General features: G+C 45.9%; 1 protein-coding gene across 2 annotated transcripts in view; it reads left to right on the top strand.

Annotated features, from left to right (window-relative positions):
• The window catches only part of MPHOSPH9 (M-phase phosphoprotein 9), a 584,582-nt gene that overhangs the window by 156,877 nt on the left and 406,577 nt on the right, over nucleotides 1–21,128 (top strand). For both annotated transcript variants that reach the window (XM_078667592.1, XM_078667591.1), the window contains exon 5: nucleotides 15,412–15,938. In XM_078667592.1, the coding sequence (XP_078523718.1) occupies nucleotides 15,412–15,938 (527 nt within the window). The remainder of the gene's footprint in view (nucleotides 1–15,411; nucleotides 15,939–21,128) is intronic.

The following is a 21,128-nucleotide window of genomic DNA, read 5'->3' as shown; positions in this document are numbered from 1 at the left end:
GTGGATGAGTGATTATGGTAAGCTATCATATAGGAGGGGCATGGTGAAGTTACCATGTTGCATGTGAGTAAGGGTAAACCTAGCTGCAAAGCAAAATACCTTGCACAAGAGGAGAGTAGGAATTAAGTAAACATTTATCAGCTACACAGTCATTCTTCACAAATGTTTGGGGCTTGGTGGGGGGCAGTCACTGTAATTATTTTCAGACAAGGTATTCCTTTATAGAAATGTATGTTCATTTCCTCATGGAACTGGAGGAGAGATATAATTTGTCAAGTCTGCTATTCCAAATCAAGTGTAGTGGAATAGCAGGATGATAATCAGTGTGGAGAGAGTGCTACAGGTCAGTAGGTGTGGAAAATTAGTGCGTTTTGGTGAACATTATCTGCGCCATCTTGCCACTTCCCCTGATGCCACACTTTGTCGTACGTGCCCGCCATTTTAAGATGTCCCGATCAGAACAAACCCTTTTGCATGCCGCTGGCCCCTGACATAGCCCTTTGCCTTCACTAAGCCTGCACGCTGACCACCCCCTGCTTGCACCTGCCTTGAGTCATAAACCCCTCTTCGGCGCTGCTCTGCCCCCGGCCCTCATCCTGTTCCCAGCGCGACACCTCCCTGCTTTCCTTTCATGATCTCCGGCCCTTAGATGCAAACCCCCTTTTTCCCCGTGAGCCCGTTTTGTCCTCCCCGTTCCCAAGCCGACACCCAGCTCTGCCGATACCATCCTTGCCCCTCCCCGTACAATAGAAAGCTTCCCCCATCAAAGAATCCCCGGGTTGATCAAAGCCCCCCCCCACCCCATGAGATCCGATCAGACTCCCCACATTCCGTGAATCGGCGGATTATCCAGCTGCGCGATGCTCATCACCTGTTGTGACTAGGGTGGGGACTTTAACTGTAAATGTGTGTGGGAACGGGCCCAAAGGGGAGTTCCGAGAATGTCTTTTCCGCACATCAAAGCTTTAAACATGTATGTGTAATCTGCAATAAAGTCATAAATGTGGATATAAGAGGCCAGGCCTCCGGGATGCAGTTAGAGCACCTCAGAACGATACCTTCTGTCCGTTTCGTTGTGTTCTCCTCCGGAGAGAATAAAAAACCTTGTTTCCTGCTTTCCAGTCTCCAGCGCCTGCCTCTTCATTGATTTAAATAACTAGAGGGTCACAGAGGCAATACCGCCGCGCAAATATCGATTGTCCCCGACCCGAATGAAACTGTTTTTACAATTGGCGTCCCAAGCGTGGGGCCCATCAGCGACTCGTGGATCCAGTGGGAGAGGTCCCGACGACAGAGTGAACGACTGCAACGATTGGGAGAGCTCTTGCCCAATAGACCCTCGTCTGGCAGCCGATCATCCGAACTTCACTAGTTCCGAACAGACCTCTCTCGAGTGATCTACGGTCCTGACTGGGAACCATCAGGAGTGCCGTGAGAAATACGAGAAAAAGAGGACGATCGGGCGCTGGATTCGGAAGACAAGAAACTGTCCACATGGTCCGGGTAAGGTCGTGTCGCCACGACAAATTGCGAAAGAATTTGTTTTGATTGCTTGATTGTCAAAAAATACTAGTATTGCCTTGTTTATTTTTATTTAGAGATTCACTGTCTACAAACGGAGAAGCAACAGGCTCTCTCTCCCTTTGCAAGCAGTGGAGGATAAGTAGGGTAGCAGCCGTGCTTGTTCTTTTTCTCCCCCACTCAATAATTGCTTGAAACTGAACTGTTGTTCACAAACTATTGTTTCCTGGAGATTCTCTGTCTGCAAGCAGGGAAGAGACCATCCTTTTTGCAGATAGTGAAAAGGGTAGGTAACGCAGATCTTTGCGGTCCTACTCATTCTCCCCATTGTTATTTTGTTGGTCTTTTGGTTTTTTTGGATCCATGAGGTATTCACTGCCTGCAAACAACGTAGAATAGAAATATTCTGTCTAGTCTTTGCACCTAGTGATAAGATAGGCAGTGCTGACTTTTTAGTCCCTCGTTACGAGCCGTCATGTCTGTCTTCTCCCCATTGATAAATAGCCTGTTTAGCCCGGACCGGGTGTTAGAGGTGGACCATATGGCTCCACTAGAAGGCACCCCTAATAAGGACATGTTCATAAACTATGGGTTAGTCACCATAGCTTATAATAAATTATGGCACAGGTATACCGAAGATAGCCAAGACAAACAGTGGCCACTGGCAGGATCCTTTGACCTTGATAAAATAGAAACGTTAGAAATAGCCCTTCGAAATAATAAGACGACGCCAATTATGCTCGACAGTCTCGGTATGTGGCGCAGAGAGGCTACGAGACGACAGAGAAAAGACGAGGATAAACCAAGTAGGGAAATATACCGACAGGACAACCCCAGGACACCGCTACCCACAACTTATCCCCCGACACTATACAAAGGACGACCAGACTTAGGGTCAGACCAATGCGCTTTTTGTAGGTATGTCGGACACTGGAAAGCCCAATGCCCGACTCTACTGAGCGTGAGTAAAGGCAAAGGGCCGACAAGAACGACAGACCGACAGTACGAGAAAAGGCGCGAGACAGAGAAGAACCCGACTTACATAGACAGACCAGACAGAACTACCACGTTTGATTATGCCCGATGGCACAGATTTCGCCAGGAAAATCTCAGCGGCATGATCAAGTTCTCCTAGGTCGGCCAATGTCAAGACGGGAACCCAGCCTCGTTTAAAATTCACAGACGGAAAGAGATAATTATGACCAATAACTGTTTTTATATTTGTCTTGGGTCTTTGTATGTCGTACTTGTACTGTCCCCCGTCTGAGTTCGTGTATATGTAATGTACAAATCTGCGTCACCCCTCTACACGTGTCTCCGTGTTACTCGACCCCTGTAGCAGAAACTTAGCATAAAAGCAACCTGGAAAGAAAGAAATGATAAAACAAAATCCGTAGAACATTAATAAACTTGAACTTTTAATTTAACACAACAAACAAGGAATAATAACGATAAACTGTAGAAAATGGAAGTCAAACAGAACATTCGCCCCCCCCCCCCATTCTGGAACCTTCCAAAGTAGGGCAGGGTTACGGCTACGCCCAACCAACGGCAACCCATATAAGGCGAGCCCCGCCGCCAACTCTTGGTCAGGAAATCTTAACGTATGGGGGAGCCGGAGGAGAGGCAGGAGCCCGCAGCCTGGGCATTTGCAGGTAGTCCCGCCACATGTCTCCTTGACCGGCCGCAACGGGCCTGGAAAGACTAAGGTAGTCCCGCCACATGTCAAGAGGAGAGCGAGGCGCCTCTTCCTTTTCTCTTCCGTCACAGCCGCAGCAGTCCTGGACGGCGGGATGTCCTGCACGTACCTCCACAACAATTTGTCCAAGTTGGGCTGGGAGGGAGAGGCGACGCGGACGAGCCTCCCCCACCTCCACCGGTAGGAGGTTTCCCAGCCCCCAGCCCGGCGCCGAACACCCCCAGTCAGGCGATGGTGCCCATACTTCCACAGCACCGGACACACCATGGTGGCACCCCAGTACTTGCGCAGCACCGAACACACAATGGTGGCACCCCAGTATTTGCGCAGCACCGAACACACAATGGTGGCACCCCAGCTGAACGTCCCGCTCTCACAAAACAGGGACCTCTTCCTTTCACTCCGAAGGGTCTCTTTCATTCTGGCAAACTCGACGAGAGTGGCCCCTGTAGGGCCTCAAAATGGCGTCTGGATCCGCTGGAAGGCGGGCCCCGGCCACTAGAGTAACTTTGGCCAGCCATACAACTCGAACATTTGTCCCATGGAGCACGAGCCCCCATCTCCGACAGCATCTCCGCAGCCTTGAAGATCATACAAAGGTCCCCGGCGGAGCCTTCGGCCTCTGCAGGTTTCCGGTAAGGGACGGCTGCTTCGATCGCCAACGAAACAAACATGACATTGCCACACCTTCTGTTAGCGTGAATTCTAGAACTGCCGAAAAGGACTCTGGTCCAAACTGCCAGTAATGGAAACATTTCCCCCTGATGCTGCTTCCGGACTGTGCCGGCCCCGCCCAAAATAGCGCTGGTATCAATCGGAACTTACGAACACCTCGTGGTGTTCCTTCGCACTAATATAAACTTGATGTTCTGAGATTTTTTTTGTGATCCTTTGTACACTTGGCTAGAAAAGACAAGGAGAGCTCACTCGACGAACAGTATGAAAAGATCCCCGTTAAAAATGTTGATTACGAATATACAATGTATTATATTTTTATAACTAATGTAAACCTCATTTACGATGCATACGTACGGTATGCATATAGGAAATCTGATTACAACTGTTATGATTATGTTTCTAAATTATGAAAATATATGCCCCCAAACCCCCAGCCAATTAATAGACGTTTTAGTCTCTTACAAATGAATGAGTAAAACTTTCCGATGTTTTTACTGTTGCAAACGACACCCCCCCCACTGTACGCACTTTAGCCATTGCCACGACCGACCAAATACGACCACACCCTCCTAATCCATACGCTGAAATGAATTTGCAAAATAAAGTCTTTGAAACTATGAACGGGTATTGCATGCTTTATTTTAAAACAATATGGGATGGGTAGGAAAGTTCTTTTTCTGTGCACCCTACTCTGCTCTCTCTTTTAGGTTAAAGGAAGATGGTTGCCCAGCCCTGGAGGACGGATCGGATCGACAACACGACACTCCGTCTTAAAAGTACGCGACTGACTCATGAACTCTCGCGTAGAGGAAGACCGTGACTTCCAAGGATGGGTAAAACGAATGGTGTAAATGAGGGAATGTAAAAGGAGGGTGAAATGAAATAATGTAAATATTGTAAAGTACAACGTTCCGAAGTAGCAGGGACCCAAGAACCGAAGAACTTTAGAACGCCACGGCGTTGAAAGAGGTTTAAGGATCCCGATAGTGAGATATATCCTTTGACTAGATACCTCGCACTAGGCACCTCTGGTTTCCTTCTTATGTTTCCCCGCACACGCCCTACATGAACACACTACCGCCCCCCCGACTCCGAAAACTATATCCCCGGGGACCCTGCCCCAAGGAGGAAAGACGAGTAAGAGGTAAGTAAAAGACTTATGAATCCATGTATTTGAATGCGCGCGAATGCTGTCTCCCCCACCCCCCCCTTTTTTCCTCCCTCTGCAGGTTACATCAGAGATTACGGCCAAGGTGTGGCGAAGATCTGAGACCTAGCCATGTCTAAATACACGAAACGGACTAGCGCCGCAGGGTGGTGTCTAAGCACGCCTGCAAACTACTCACGTATCGAACAAACCCGAAAAATTAGCACAACCTGATAAAAAGTGATCACCCTTAAACCAGACCGGACGAATGAACCCACGTTATGTATGATGCGAAACTGTGAGGGAATGTGTGTGTGTGTGACTGAGGCGTTGACCCAACTGATCAAAGGACCGAGAATGCGAGAAAGTGCGACAAAATGGTACCTCCTTTTTCTTCTTTCCTTTTCTCAAAGCACGTCCCCTCTACCCTGTCTAATGCTCAAACTGCATGATTACAAGATTCTAACGCGGACTCGTGAATACCCTTTACTGTGTAATGCACTAAATAGCCTTTCTTGAATGCACTGCCGCCCTCTCTGTTGCACGTGTACTATTTAGCCTGCCGTTGCACTCTCTCTCTCTCTCTCTCTCTCTCTCTCTCTCTCTCTCTCTCTCTCTCTCTCTCTCTCTCGCTCTCGCTCTCGCTCTCGCTCTCGCTCTCTCTCTCTCTCTCTCGCTCTCTCTCTCTCTCTCTCTCTCTCTCTCGCTCTCTCTCTCTATTTCTGCACTACCACTCCCCCGAGTGGTTAGCCCCGAAATTGGCAGATTGCCACCCCTAGCACACCACCTAATTGGCTTCAAATACCGTCAGTATTTGCACAAACGCTTGTCTTTAATACAATCACCCTGAGGCCGCGTCATTACCTCTCCTTTTCCGATAGAAGTCAATGAACCCAGGTTGGGCCGTAAGGGAAAGGACAGGTAAGACGACAGAGGTTCCCTAATCTGGCCCGAAATGAGGGAACTACATGTCAACGGCTCCTATAGTATAAAACAAGGACCTCAGAATACGCGACCCTCCCCTCCCCGAAACGCCGCAATACCCAAACCAGAAAAACGATCACCCCCGTTACCTCCCCTGTCTATGTCCCTGGTTGTTTCCCATAAAACCCCTGTCCTTCCTAGTTAAGTAACCGGGCTGTAAAAGGTTACGTAGGACCCAGAATGATGTTTTACGAGGTTAACAGACTAGACCAAGGTAAAGAAATCGTCAAAATGAACCCCACAGTAGTTGAAAAACAGGATGCACCGATAGAAAGGAAATGTTTAGCCATGTTCGTCTCTCAGCAAAATACCTGTGTAGTACCATGTTGACGACTCACTGTACCCTTTTGTAAATGTGAAACTCTAGGGAACGGCATATCTTTGCCAGATTTGTCTCCCGAAGGTGGGATACCATCAGATGAACTGTCATGCCTGTAATAAATGTTTATGAAGGAAAGTCATAGTAAATCCAGCAGGTCCGCCACCGGTCATTCATATGCCAGTTGTGAACGTTAAAAATAACGGACATTTTCATTCTTTGCCTGGAGCTGGGAGAGAAATAGACTTTTTGATTATCTTCATCCGCAAATTTTTTCTAAAAGACTGTCTTTTCAAACTTGTTTAAGGGTACTGCCGTTGGAGGAGAGAAGGACCGGATGTGGGAGCACGAGGCCTGACTGCAGACTAAGGGACACCTGCGACATTAGCCAAGGCGAGGCCACGACTGAAAAGAGCTGCAGGACGAGGCACTGTTTTCGACAGCATGAAAAGAAAGGGTCGACCTGATGCCCCTGCTCGACGTCCAGTGCCTGTCGACAAGTCCCCGCTCTCTGAATTCCGTCACACGCCCGCCTATTTGAAGTCTCTCGTTCCCCTGGTTTGTTCCTAATTTGGCCTTGCTCCATCCCCCTTTTTTCCTCTGACCTACCCTATGGACTGTTTTGAACGCTCTTCTCCCATCGGAACTTTCTGACAATCACCTCAAAGGACACAGGGCGAAAAGGACCTTTCCGACCAGAAACGCGAGGAAAGGGGTCGTGCCCTGCAACGCGGAACTTAGAACAGAGCTGGACTTGTAGCTCCACCGCCGGTGCTCAACAGCGCCAACGAAAGACCACAAAGAACAATGAGAACTCGTAAACTTCGAACATTTGACATCCTCAATCACCGTTTTTTGCCTCATTTCTCTCCCAGCCGCCATTGTATTGATCCTGCTCCAAACCGAATCCGAAATATGTATTAACCTGCCAGTTCACGTTATGATATGTACTTGCTGCTCGCCGTTTTTTGTATTTCATTCCTATGACTTTCCTGCTGAACAAATTTATCAAAGTTTATCAAATAGGTGCACCTCCTAAAAGCTAGAAACCTCAAAATGTATTGTTTACAACTCTTTTTCTAGGGTTCCTACCGGTCTTCTTTCTCATGCCCACCACAATAGACCCGAGTAGAAAATGAACCAGCAAGATGTCTTGAATATGTTAAAGGAGGGACTGTGGAAAATTAGTGCGTTTTGGTGAACATTATCTGCGCCATCTTGCCACTTCCCCTGATGCCACACTTTGTCGTACGTGCCCGCCATTTTAAGATGTCCCGATCAGAACAAACCCTTTTGCATGCCGCTGGCCCCTGACATAGCCCTTTGCCTTCACTAAGCCTGCACGCTGACCACCCCCTGCTTGCACCTGCCTTGAGTCATAAACCCCTCTTCGGCGCTGCTCTGCCCCCGGCCCTCATCCTGTTCCCAGCGCGACACCTCCCTGCTTTCCTTTCATGATCTCCGGCCCTTAGATGCAAACCCCCTTTTTCCCCGTGAGCCCGTTTTGTCCTCCCCGTTCCCAAGCCGACACCCAGCTCTGCCGATACCATCCTTGCCCCTCCCCGTACAATAGAAAGCTTCCCCCATCAAAGAATCCCCGGGTTGATCAAAGCCCCCCCCCACCCCATGAGATCCGATCAGACTCCCCACATTCCGTGAATCGGCGGATTATCCAGCTGCGCGATGCTCATCACCTGTTGTGACTAGGGTGGGGACTTTAACTGTAAATGTGTGTGGGAACGGGCCCAAAGGGGAGTTCCGAGAATGTCTTTTCCGCACATCAAAGCTTTAAACATGTATGTGTAATCTGCAATAAAGTCATAAATGTGGATATAAGAGGCCAGGCCTCCGGGATGCAGTTAGAGCACCTCAGAACGATACCTTCTGTCCGTTTCGTTGTGTTCTCCTCCGGAGAGAATAAAAAACCTTGTTTCCTGCTTTCCAGTCTCCAGCGCCTGCCTCTTCATTGATTTAAATAACTAGAGGGTCACAGAGGCAATACCGCCGGGCAAATATCGATTGTCCCCGACCCGAATGAAACTGTTTTTACATAGGGACGTCATTGGATAGAAGTTGCTGGCTGTACATGGACATCTTAGATTGCAGCTGGGGAATATGAGCTGATCAGTCAAGCACAAGATAGCTGAAATTGAAAGCACCCTAAATCCAGTGGTTACCCACATAATGATAACATTGTGTTAGAAAGCACTCCTAGAAGAGAACAACAAATATGCTAGGGCGGCTGTAACTGTTCATTAGATGGAATCTTAAAGAGCCTAGGTTGCCAATTATCAAAATTAATTAACCGACTTCTTCGAGGGTTGTGTTCATCCTGGTGCAGTCAGCTGAGTCTGTTCATGAATGCCACATTAACAGTGAAAACGAGTGTGCTGCTTGATTAGGGAAATGTATTAAATTTGATGGACTACACTGGAAATTAAATAAGGAGGGGGAGAAGACTGAATTGTAACCCCTCATTATCAGGCATGAGGCTGACATATCCTTATAATATTGAGTAGGATTCCAGTACTAATGAATCCTGTACAAATATTGAAATGTGTTCAACCCTGTTCACCCATCCCAACTGTGCCCTTCTGGAAATGGCAATGCACCACATCGACCTCCCAATAGAACCAATAAATAAGAACTACCTGTAACAAAACAATACCAAATAGGCACCATGTCTGAAGTAAGGATAGGGGAGAGGAGTTGGCCTAACGGCTAGGGCGCTCGACCTCGGACCTGGGGATCTGGGTTCGAGTCTCGGTAACGACGCCAAAACCTCCTGTGATTCTGGGCAAATCACTTAATCTCCCCGTGCCTAAAATGAAAGTAACTGGAAACGTAAAATGTAACGTAACTGGAAAAATATGTAAAGCGCTCTGATACCTGATTCGGTTCGGGTCTAGTTCGCGCTATATAAAACTCTGCAAAAAAAAAAAGGATAGTCAGAGAGAGACTGATGTAGTTGTACACAATTTCCTTCTGGACCGTGACCACATGAAGCACCTCCATCCTATTCTTGTAGTCTTCAAAGTGAATGAGGATTGTGCAGTTGCACATCTGGTTTGGGCAGACATGTAGTGAGACAGTCGGTACAGTCCATGATTGAACTGGAGGGTAGCAGATAAGGGTTGAGACGTCACAGAGAGATCAAAACAGGTTAGTCATAACCCCAGTTTCAATTAAGATCCACAATTTGTACATTTGACTAGCATAGGCGATGTTCAAGAGCATGAACTAATTCAGAAGGAGTTGTACTGGTATCTTCCAGCCAGCTCTACCATTCTTTTCTCCAGTGCTGTTATCATGTTAGTAAACCTCCTTGTCTTATGTTGGAGGCTTGCACGCTGGGTACATTATCAGCGTCCTGTTGTAGAGGCTTTGTAGAAATGGGGCTACTAGAGGAGGAATCCATACTCTTTGTCTCTACAGCTGTAGTTGAATTTTTGTAAGAAGGTTGTATTTCAAACCTGCCCATTATTGTGGTACTGTGGTCAACCTGAGGTCTGCTCCTAGAACCAATGAAGGCGCTGAAAAACGATTTAAGAGGCAACCGATGTAACAGACCTCACTCTCCAAGTTAGATCTTCAGGGAGGCAAAGCCAGCAGAGTGAAGTGAAAGAACTAGTGCACCGCTGCTGCACTGTTAGCTGTAGACCTTAACGGAGCAGGTGGCAGTTAAATGGAAACGTCAATTAAATGGTGCCAAAAGAACTCGACACTCTATGCAATCGTCATTCGAGTAAGATACAGATTAGGTTTGTTCCTCTTGATATATTGCTCAGCTCCAAACAATAAACAGAGGCAGGATAATTCAGTGGATTCACCAGTATTTCTATTGCTGTGCTGCAGAAATGGACTGCACTGTACAGGAAGGTGAGTGGAATTACAATCCTCCAGCAAGTTTGGAGTATCGCTGAGTGTACTGCAGGGTAGAGTATGACTAACACTTTGTAATTAAGATATCAGTAAGATTCTTTGCTAAAAGGGATGGATTGTTGATGGACTGAAGATAAAACTGGACGTTCATTGACTTTGCATAGGGTAGATGCTAAGAGGGTTTGGCAGTGATCCCCTTTCGTTAACAAATGGACAAGGTGGAGGAGAATGCATTGGTTACACAATGGCAATGTCCCCCCTAGTTCTCCATTTGATAAGATTGGAGAGAAGATGCAGCTCATCCTTGAGTACAGCCCCAGAGGGAAGGTTCTTTACAGAGTTGAGAAGAAAGTAACAAAGCAACAGAGCATGTAGCCTCAACCCACTCCTACAGTGTTGGCCTACCTGTAAAAAGGCAGGGCGGCAGTAGGAGTGACCACCCATCACTTTCTGAGAAGGAGACATGTTGGTCAGAGGTAGCTAGAGCCGGCTGAACGATATTCATCACTTTCACTCAACTGTTGTCACAGTGGCTGAGAGCATCGGCCAGGCAGGATCTGGAGGCAGTGCCGCTTATGCAGTTTATATTCCATTGCATGGTCTCAGTGTGGCAGAGCTCCCCAGAGTGCGGACACCAGTCCGCTTCTGCTGACTGCGCCACATCACTGCACCAGTTGGACCCTGACCCTTATTGGGGAAAAGAAGTGTGGTCAGAAGATATTGCAGCAGTTCTAGGGTTTCTATGAATCATTGCTACAAGTTTAGTCGAATGGCTCTAGAAAGAAGGCACACAGAGACCCTCAAAAGGCACTGACAGCAAATGACACAGTTTAAAGTGGGGCTGACCATTACAGCCTTCTGATGGAACATCAGCACTCTGCACCTGAGTTCTTGGAGATGTCTGCACGCCAAGGGTGGGTGGAGGGTGGCAATGGGCAGCCACAAAACTGGACTGTCCTCTGAAAACCTTCAGCAACCTTCAACACAATAAGGGATTCTGGACGTCCCAGAATTGTTCCAGGAATAAAGTTCATCCCAGAAGTGAAAACTGAGACAGGAAAAATAAAGGGTTCTAAAAAAGGATGTGAATATGTCCAGCACTCACATTATGCTTAGCAGATCGCTTACCCACACTTCTTCTTTTACCCACTGCTTGACATGCCTTGCCTCCTGTAGTCATGCCCTGATTTGACTCCCTGGGCATTTGTTCACTTCAAAGGTGAGTCACACAGTCCTAATAGCCCTAGGAAAATCAGACGTCAAATATAGGTGGGAAAGCTCCATGATAAATATTATGGTTGCTAAATACCCAAGTGGTCACTCTAACTGTAGTAGGGGAATTTCACACATTTCCACATCTTGGGGGATAGACATATACTCCATTAATGTAAAGCCACAAATTCTTTGAAGATAACTTTCCAGTCTTTGAATTACCCCATATAGCTCGCACACAAATGCAAGGGAGTGCAGTCCAACCATTGGGTATAGTATTCAGAAATTGCTCTTTAAGATATTAAAAAAATAAAGGATAGCTGGCTTCCGAGGTTTTCAACTTCTATTGTCTGGAGCCGACTGCATTCTTATTGTGCACTCATCTATGTGCCTTCAGTGCCACACCCCTTACTGCCCGAGGAAAACTGTTGTTTCATCCTGGTTGACGCGTGGCTCTCCTCCGTTTCCCACCAGTGTTCATCAGTTTCATACAGGGCACCCTCAGTCCACCAGTCTAGGTGGACTGGATTGAGGTCCATCATAACTAATTCCGCTGGAGCCATGTTTGCTGAAGAGCGATCAACTGCTGTGGGGTTTACCATGATGATTTTACGGTGTACGAGTTGGCCCAAGCCCACTGTGTTGATAAAGGGCTTCTGAAGTCAACACAGAGCACCACACAAAGATATCCGCAGTCGAGCCCAGGAGACACTATACCATCTAGAAATAAATTTTTGTATTCCTGTCTGTCGTAGTGTTAAGAAATTCCATATAGGTTGTGAAGGAAGCTGGCTCTTTATATAGTGGACTAAAATGAGGTACACTGTGTAAAGAGTCCAGGCAAATCCCAGTTGGTTTACAGAGGCACAAATGATATCCCACATGCTCTCTTTTGTGGTAGTGTGGGCGAGCAGTTAGTCATATCAGAGGGTAGTGCTAAGCATTTGTCGTACCCACACAGGTAATAAATCCGAAACCCATTTAGAACAATGAGTCTTATTTCTATACAAATTTTGTACCAAGCACTTTGTTATCAAGTAAGTACTATCTTAAATACAAATTTAATAGTTCCCTTAAATGGGACTTTACCGAGCAATGCTTCCCTAAGGGAGAAAAGGCATTTGTTGCATACAGTTATTTACAGTCTGTTTCGGGAGGTAGGGAGGGGGGTCTCCTTCAGGACTTAGGATTGTAGGGAGACAAGGTCCAAAGTACCACCAACAGTTACTTGCTACCTGCCTTAGTGCATCCAGTTGCAGAAGAGGTGCTGGTTGGGTTGGTAGCTGTATGCGCTACACCAGTGGAAAGAACGTGGCCACCTAGAAACTTGATGCAGAGGGGGCTCGGTCACAATGGTCCTGGGGACAATGAGGCACAGCTGGTTCGTTGGTACCCAGGCAGGGGTGCTAGAGTGTAAAGGCCTGCTGGGCTCTGTGCGTCCTAGAGCCTTGCGGTTGTCGGGCACGCCGGTTGTGGGTGAAAAATCAGGACAGCTGGGCCACTCAGGAGATGGGTCCCTGTGGTGCTGACATCCCTCAATGGCTGCCCGGCCTCGGTGTTGTTGTTGTAGTCCAGATTGAGCGCTGTCTTGTGCTGCAAGGGATCTGGTAGCCCGGGTATTGGCCCTGAGTTGCTCCGGTTGGTACTGGTGTCCTCTCAATTGTGGAGGGACAGATTTGACCTTCAGGATCACAGGGTCCTCTTTCTGGATGGATGCGATGGGCTGGCCAGGGAGTGGCAACTCTGTCGACCGGACTTTGCGTTTCGGTGCCTGCGGACAGCGACAATTTACGAAGGGCAGGTAGTCTCCCAGGGTACTTGAAAGCTGGGCAGCTGCAGGACGAGTCGCTGGTAACGATTGTCAAGACTTGGTGCAGGCAGGCAGTGGGTAGCTGCAAAAGTCCACCAAAGCAATCAGTTCTCTCTTTTCTCGTGGCTTTTCTTTGTCCTCTCTTCTTGATCCATCGAATCTCAGTACTGGTGTCCAAGGTGCCAACTAAATGCTCAATTTAGGGGGTGTTATAGGGAATGACTGGTAGTAGCCAATGGGCTACCTACCTTTAGGGTGTTTACACTCTATATCACCACTTCCTGTGGAAAGTGGGCATAACCCTGACCCAGAGAGCCTAATTCTGCCAAAATTAAGATGGTGGAATTGTGTTCACTTCAGGAAGCCCGCCTTGGGGGTGGTACTAGCCTGAGAGGGGGAACGCGCCTCCTGACTAGCTAATTTTCCCCACCTGTTCTGGTGCCAAATGGGCCTGGGCAGGGTAGGCATTTCTCATGTCTTGGGAAGCCTTAGGTCGCATATCAAAGGCAGCAAAGGCCTTTGAAGCCTCCTGGCTTGATAAGCTTATTACTTAGCCATCCTGCTTGGAGTAGGTGGCAACACCTTCGGCCGGAGAAGGCATTGTTTCTGCCCTCAGAGAGCACAGGCTCTCACCTGTAGGGGGTCAGAAACATGTCTGTGGTGGCAGGCTAGTCTGCATCAGTCAGCCAGTACACAGGTAGTTGGTAGGTTGTCAGGGGGAACCTCTAAGGTGCCCTCTGGGTGCATGTGTTAATAAATCCATCACTGGAATCAGTGGGGGCTTATTAATACAAGATGTTTGATACCAGACATCTTTAGTTTCAGTGAGGCCATCCTGCAGCTGGAGAACTCGTAAACATCAGTATCTAGCACATGTACTCAAAATGACTTCCCTGTTCATTTGCAATATCTAAGAATCGACTTATACATCACAGGGGCATATCGTCTCATGCTGATTTTCCCACACTTGTGATATAGTGCACCGTGTCTTGGGGCTGTAAGGCCTGCTGTAGGGGTTACTTACTTATACTGCATGCAGTGTCTGCAGGCATGGTAAACGGGAGGCGTGCCATGTGGAGTCTTCACTTTTCTCTGCACCATGGCACACAGCCTACAATGGCAGTCTGCATGTTTGTGCTGAGAGGTCTCTTAGGGTGGCACAATACATGCTGCAGCCCTTAGAGACCCTCTTTAGCCTCTTTGCCCTAGTTACAAGGGGTACCATTTACTAGGGGCTTACAAGAGGTGCTAAAGGTATTTCCAATTGGGGTAACAATTGTACAGTTTTAGGGAAAGAGATCTGGCACTGGGAACCCAGTGGCAGTCTGTCAAAATTGCATCAGCTAGCTGATGCATTATCCCGAGGATGGGGCCATCTTGTGCTTTTTGGTGTTGCACTCTCCTGGTTCCTCTGACAATACCCAAGCCACAGCTGAGCAGCAAATGTAAAGGCCTTTGGGATGTCTTCATAAGAAAGAAGGTCGGGTTTGCAGTTATTGCTATATCGGAAACTACAAACTGGAAATGAACAATTCATGTTTTACTTGGGACACCTGTTTATCTTTTTTGAGGGAGAGAAGGCGTGGAAACCCCCACATATCATATGGTGTATAATACAGCCCAACTGTATGTTCAATAGAATATTGCAAGTGCTCTCCTAATTCTTTGTCCTCAGAAAGACCTTCAGCCTGTTGCTGTATCTCTGTATAGTCACAAAACTCTTCTGTGATTTGTAATAATATAACGTACATTTGTAAGCACATTATTGCATTCAGTTTCTAATTGTCGGGTGATGTGTTTAAGGATGCATGTATTGAAGAGCAGGGATTATTTTGTGAAAGCTTAAGTTCGGATTAGTGACCAGTCCTATCGGTTCTGTTTTGGTAGATTTATGTTGTCTAATTTTTTTTATTTTTGGCACTCCTTAAAGCAAACAACCACAAATAATTTAACTACATTTCAAGTATGACAAGCAACATACTGACAGCCTCTCATTAGTACCGAATTAGATGCACAAGCGTTGCATCAGCCTATCAAAATGGGGTAAACTGATTTTTATTCTTAAATATCTTAGTGCTGTTGCATATTGATTCAGGGAGCATTACAATCTGCTTTCACATGATTTACCTTTAACACAATTGTTCTCTGTTCATTTTCAGCTGATACAGGATGAGATAAAACATTTAGTGAAGTTACAGAGCGGTAGCAATGCCTGGAAGCCTTGTGCAGGTGATCCCTCGGCCAAACTTGCCAACAACTGGAGTTTGTGGGGAATTCGTGCTGGACAGTCTTCTGGAACCTTTGAAGGAACCAAAGCAATTCCCAATCAATGTAGCAGCTCTGGTGAATCTGGAATGGGTCTGAAAATTCAGGAGAGCCTCGATGACAGTATTTCGGCCACCAGTGGTTATGGCACACTTTCCTTATCTCAGCCTAATCCTGTGGGTGATAAATGTGAACAGAGTGACAGGAAGTTTGTGAGAAGTGAAGCCACCACTTCTAAGGAGCTTGGAGACGTTGGTTTCAGATTAACATTTGGTAGGAATGAAAACCTGCAGTCTACGGAAAAAGAGAGCCTGGCTTCAGAGCCTGATCAGCCGGGCAATGACAAACAATTTGCCCAGGGGTTGACTTGCTCTGTTACCTCTGAAATGCATAGGGCCAATGACAGCGAAAAAAATAATTGGTGAGTAGAAAGGCTTTTCATATTTACAATTAGTTAACCAACTGCTTCCATTTTCGATGTGTTGAAACCGGTGCTTAATTTTTTGAAGAAGCATGAGACTGATGCAGTTAAACGTCCGATCCAATTAAATGTCAGCGTGACAAATAGGGCTGGCAATCCTACCTCCACCTCCTGCCTCTTTAATCCAGTACGAGACATTCCCTTACAAAGGGAGAAAGCAGGAACCTGTAACAGATTTTCCGTCTTTCTCTTCCTCAATCTTTCTGGTCTGTTTTTCCCCTCCTTTCCTAACAGTAAATGTATTAAGTGGAAAAATAAGTTCCGGCCCTTCCCAGACTGGCTCAAATTAAGCACTGGTTGAAACTCTGATTGTGGATTTATGTGTACATATCTTCCTGTGGAATCATTTTTAATGGTTGGTCGGTCAAGGAGGGGATTCTCCCATTTGAAAACGTCTGATTCTTCTCGTGGAATTGGCTATTTTGTTAATGTTTGGGCAGAACAGCCTTTACTATTATCATCTCGTGTGAATGTTGGAGTGGAAAGATCCTCAGCTACACTTCTAAGCCACATCAGAACAGGTAGTCTTATTTTACAATATGGTGAACCCCAGGCTAAGTAGACAATGCACACAAGCATGCTTAGACCATCCCTCCAGTATTAGAAGCTACACAACAAATATTTGTTAATCTTGTAAGTTTCTGTTTTTTAAATTCATTTATTAACAAAAAGTCCTGTAGTGGAAAAACAGACTAAATACCAGACTATCTAAGAGCTGTCCACTATGTTGTCCAGATCCGTTTTGATAATCTCCGGTTCGGTGAAAAGAAGAGTTTTACCTCCATCTATCATCTTGATCATTGCAGGACTCCACAGGTAGGCTTATTCCCTAAATCTGAGAAATACTTTCTCAATTTCTTACAGACTTGTTTGTGTAATATGCGTTTCCACGCTACAATCTGGTGCTGTAAAAAAACAAAAACAATTACTTTGCTTTCCACGATTGTTCGACAGCCTTGCTTTGTCGCCTGTGCCACTATCACACACACCCATCTGTTCACACCGTACCCTCTGTTGTAGGTTGCTGTGCTTCTCCTCATTCAGGGTAGGCTCATGCTTGTAAACCCTAACCCCACCACGGTGTCCAAGGGTTTCTCCAGGATGAGGAACTGAGAACCTGGCACCTGCAAAAAAATACACCACTCTCACCAGCAACGCTGCAGTCTGAGGCACATCTGTCTCCTGGCTCACTTCATATTGTGCAGGCTGGAGCTCATGGGAAGGGTCTTGCTCTACGAGGCTGAAGTGTGCTGTGTTCAAGATTCTATTGATTGCACCAGCTGTTGCATCATTGGTCTGAGGTCCTGCACAAGTCTTCTTGCAGTACTCGGAGATCCACAGGCTGTGTGTCCCCCATTTGCAAAGAAGCAGGAGTGGTTGTCGAGGCCCAAAGAAAGTGCTGTTGTGCTCACCTCTAGACTCTGGGAACTTCTTTGATGGTAAAGTAGCTCACCCCATATGCATGACCTTGAAATTGATTTAGGTAGTTCTAATTATGATTTGGGAAAATTGTCATTAATAAATACTTTTAGCAGGTAACAGTTTCTGTCTTTTAAAAAGTAAAACTCTTTAGAATTAAATGTTGACAATAGACTGTACTTTTGACTGAATCCCACCTGTGATGTCTCCCGAAGAAACCAAAGCAGGAATGGTGTATTTATGCCTCACCCCTTAATTGAATAAATGTGCACTTTACCTTTAAGGAATCCAGATAAACCTCTGTCCAGAATGCACAGCAGTGTCGGGAACATAATCCTTACAGTCTGTTGTGCAAGCATCTCTCAACAGAGCTGAAGCAATTTCAAACTAATGTATTGTTTATTTATGTTTTACAAAGGAGTAGCACTCCCCTTTCCTTCTATTCTTGTGTCCACTGTGCCAGTGGTAATAGTAAGATTTAGCCCTTGAAAAGCTATTTGCAATATAATGCAGTGTTTAAGTAGGCACTGAGTAGTACAAAAAAACATTAACACTGGTAACTGGCCCAACGAGAAGTCAGAAGAATTAGTTGAGCCAGAGGAAGTGTGCCAGGTGAATAAGCCAGGTACCTCTTGGCAGTAGAATCATACACATTTTATACAAGATAGTCAGTTTTTAATCTACTGACTACCTCCTTATCGAGAGCAAATGAGAGAATAAGACTTTTGCCTGGATGTCATCTTTCGAAGAGCCAAATTGAAGTCTATCCAGTTCATAACTAATCGCAGTTCATAAAGAGCTTCTAGAGATTTCAATTTTCTTGGTAGTCGGTGGGAAAGGACTTTCATAGTTCAAACCAGTGACTAATTCGTACAATTATGTTGCCTTTAGTCTTTTTCAATCTGATCTAACCAAGAGAAAGGTTCCGTCATACCTTTTAATGTTGAGTATCCAGAGATATTATCTCAATAAGACAAAAGACAAACTTATATCAAAATAGTTATTTATAAATCATGACTTGAACTGCCCTGGCCATTGCTTTATATGTAGTATTCTGCATTTCCGCTTGTTATGAAAAAGCAAATAGACTCCTTGTCGTTTACCTGATGTTTGTCCTGCAAGAAGTAAAGTAGATAGTTGCCCTCATATTAATTGTCCCTGTCTCGGATTTGTGGAAAAGCGCACCTGGAGAACAGCTCAGACTCTTCCAAAACTGTACTGGCTTGGCTTTGACTCAAAATCCAATGCTTTAGTGTGTCCGGCTGTTCTGCTCAATGTGTATGTTATGTTATGTTATGTTAATAACAATTTCTTGAGCGCACGTACACCCTTGGGTTTCTTGGCGCTATTGATTCAAGACACTAAACACAATTCTAAGCGTAAGCCTGTTGGAAAAGCCACGTTTTGTAAAGACTTTCGAAATGCCAGTAAATCATTGCTCTGTGTAATAGGAAGTGGGAGAGCGTTCCAAAGAGAGGCAGCCAGATGGTAAAAACAGCTGCCACCTTGGCGTTTCCTCTTAAATGAAGAGACATTTGCAAGGCTTAGATGTGTAGAACGTAAGTTGCGCTGAGGTGTATAGTTAGTAATGGACTTCCTGATGAATATAGGGCCATTATCATGGAGCGCCCTAAAAGTGATGCACCCTGCCTTAAAAGCAATTCGCTGGGCCACTGGCAACCAGTGGAGTTTTTCCAGCCCAGCCCTAATTGATTGCCACTTGGGTTGTTTCCAGATGAGCCTGGCCGCCTGGTTTTGAACCATCTGGAGGCGTTTTAATAGGCCAGTCGGAAGACCCAAGTAAAGACTATTAGAAAAATCCAAACGAGAGAGGACAAGGGCAATCACTACTTGAATGAGTGCAGAGTTTGTTAAAAGGTGGGCGATTTTCCTAATCTTCCTAAGCTGAAAAAAACTATAAGAAACCACCATTGATACCTGCCCTTTAAGAGATAGATCCTCATTAAGTGTGATCCCTAAGCTTTTAACCGAGTGGGTCTTTGTGGGAGGAATTCCCATATCCGTATGCCAAAAGTGGCGACCCCAACTCAGTCCACTTTCCCCAGGCAAGATCAATTCTGTCTTGCCTGGGTTAAGTTTGAGATGATTTAGGGTCATCCATCTCTGTATGTGTGACATTACGGCCGAGCATTCGGCAGCTGAGTCCGGGGTATTTAGGGGAATGATTAACTGAAGATCGTCAGCATAATTATACAGGGTAATTTTATAGTTTTTTAAAGAATGAATCAGTGGACGAAGATAAAGATTAAATAATAAAGGGGAGAGTGACGAACCTTGGGGAACACCACAGGTAGATGACATCCTGGGGGCTGTAAAAGACCCCAATCTCACTGACTGTGTACGGTTTGTGATGAAAGAGGCAGTCCAGTTCAGTGCGGGGCCCCTGAGGCCGGCCTGCTCGACACGGCTGATCAGAATGTTATAGTCAACCGTGTCGAACGCGGCCGACAAATCAAGGAGCACCAGGGCCTGACGAATGCCCTTGTCTGCATTAGATCTTAACGTGTCCTGGACAGCCAAAATGACAGTTTCTGTTGAATGTAATGGTCGAAATCCCGCTTGTATGCATGATTATCTCCTACCCTTTGCCCTGTTTTCTCCTGGTTTACCACGCCTCTGGTATGGTAGGAGGAGCTTGTTAAATTAACCGGTCCTTTTGCTTGCATCCAACATATCGGAGCATTTGTGGGAGGATCTCAATGGGAATCTGAATCACTGGAAATGTTAAAATATACAAATGAACGTACACTACATGTAAAACAAATGGATAATGTCACAAAATTTGGCACACAGTATAACATAATACAGCCAGCTTTCAGTTTAGACAATGTTTGGCAAATGTATGTGGGAAAGGAAGGAGAAGGAAACACCCTGCTTATAGAAAATAGGTGACAGATATTTAAAAGACATCTTTTTGTTCTAACTTGTCTTAGGAAATAGTCCTGTTTGGTCTGCCCTAGTGAGTTTATCTCCGTTGGGCTAATCTCTGCAGCGTGTTATCCGGCACCACCATGATATATGGGTCTTTTTGAGAGTTTATTCCTTGTTGCAATGTTGGTATGCATCCAGTACACAGAAGAAGGGAATTGTTCACTGTCCAGCACTCCACGTATGTGTGGACATAAATGGCTCGGGCCTTGTTGGATAGCTGGCGGTAGTTACAGGAACAAGAGCGAGGAACAATCAAGTAATCAACAAGGGGCCCTAACGGGATAGATATAACTTAACAAAAACTAAATTGACATAAAATAACAATGGAGGCAACGCTTGGAGAATCATTGGGCGATATGTGAACAGAAATAAAATGCACTTGGAGCAGAGGTGCAAAGTCAGCAGATAGGTACGTTTGAGTATGGGACATAAGTTCACTTATCTCTTGACCACAATGCTCAGATGCCAGGGTAAAAATGCAGTGTTGCTGGTAAGGCTTGAGCTTTCTGATACTCCTGTAAGTTTGTGTTGTATACCCCTTCTATCAGGGATGTCAGAGGAAGGAAGGTGACGCAAAAGGGGCCAGAGTCTAATTCTTGCTTGCTTTATTTTATTCTAAAGTCAGGATCAGTAGGAACATAAATACAATTTTGAAAACAATAAAAGAAAACCGAGGACACAAGTCTTTTATAGTCTTCCAAGTCCTTCTTGGACGCAAGTCTGTCCTAAAAAAACCCCAAAAGGGTTTGTCTTGCGGCT

Source organism: Lissotriton helveticus, chromosome 11 (assembly GCF_964261635.1).
Source record: "Lissotriton helveticus chromosome 11, aLisHel1.1, whole genome shotgun sequence".
Lineage (NCBI taxonomy): Eukaryota > Metazoa > Chordata > Amphibia > Caudata > Salamandridae > Lissotriton > Lissotriton helveticus.
The sequence above is the reverse complement of the archived record's forward strand: the minus strand, read 5'-3'. Positions and strand labels throughout refer to the sequence as shown.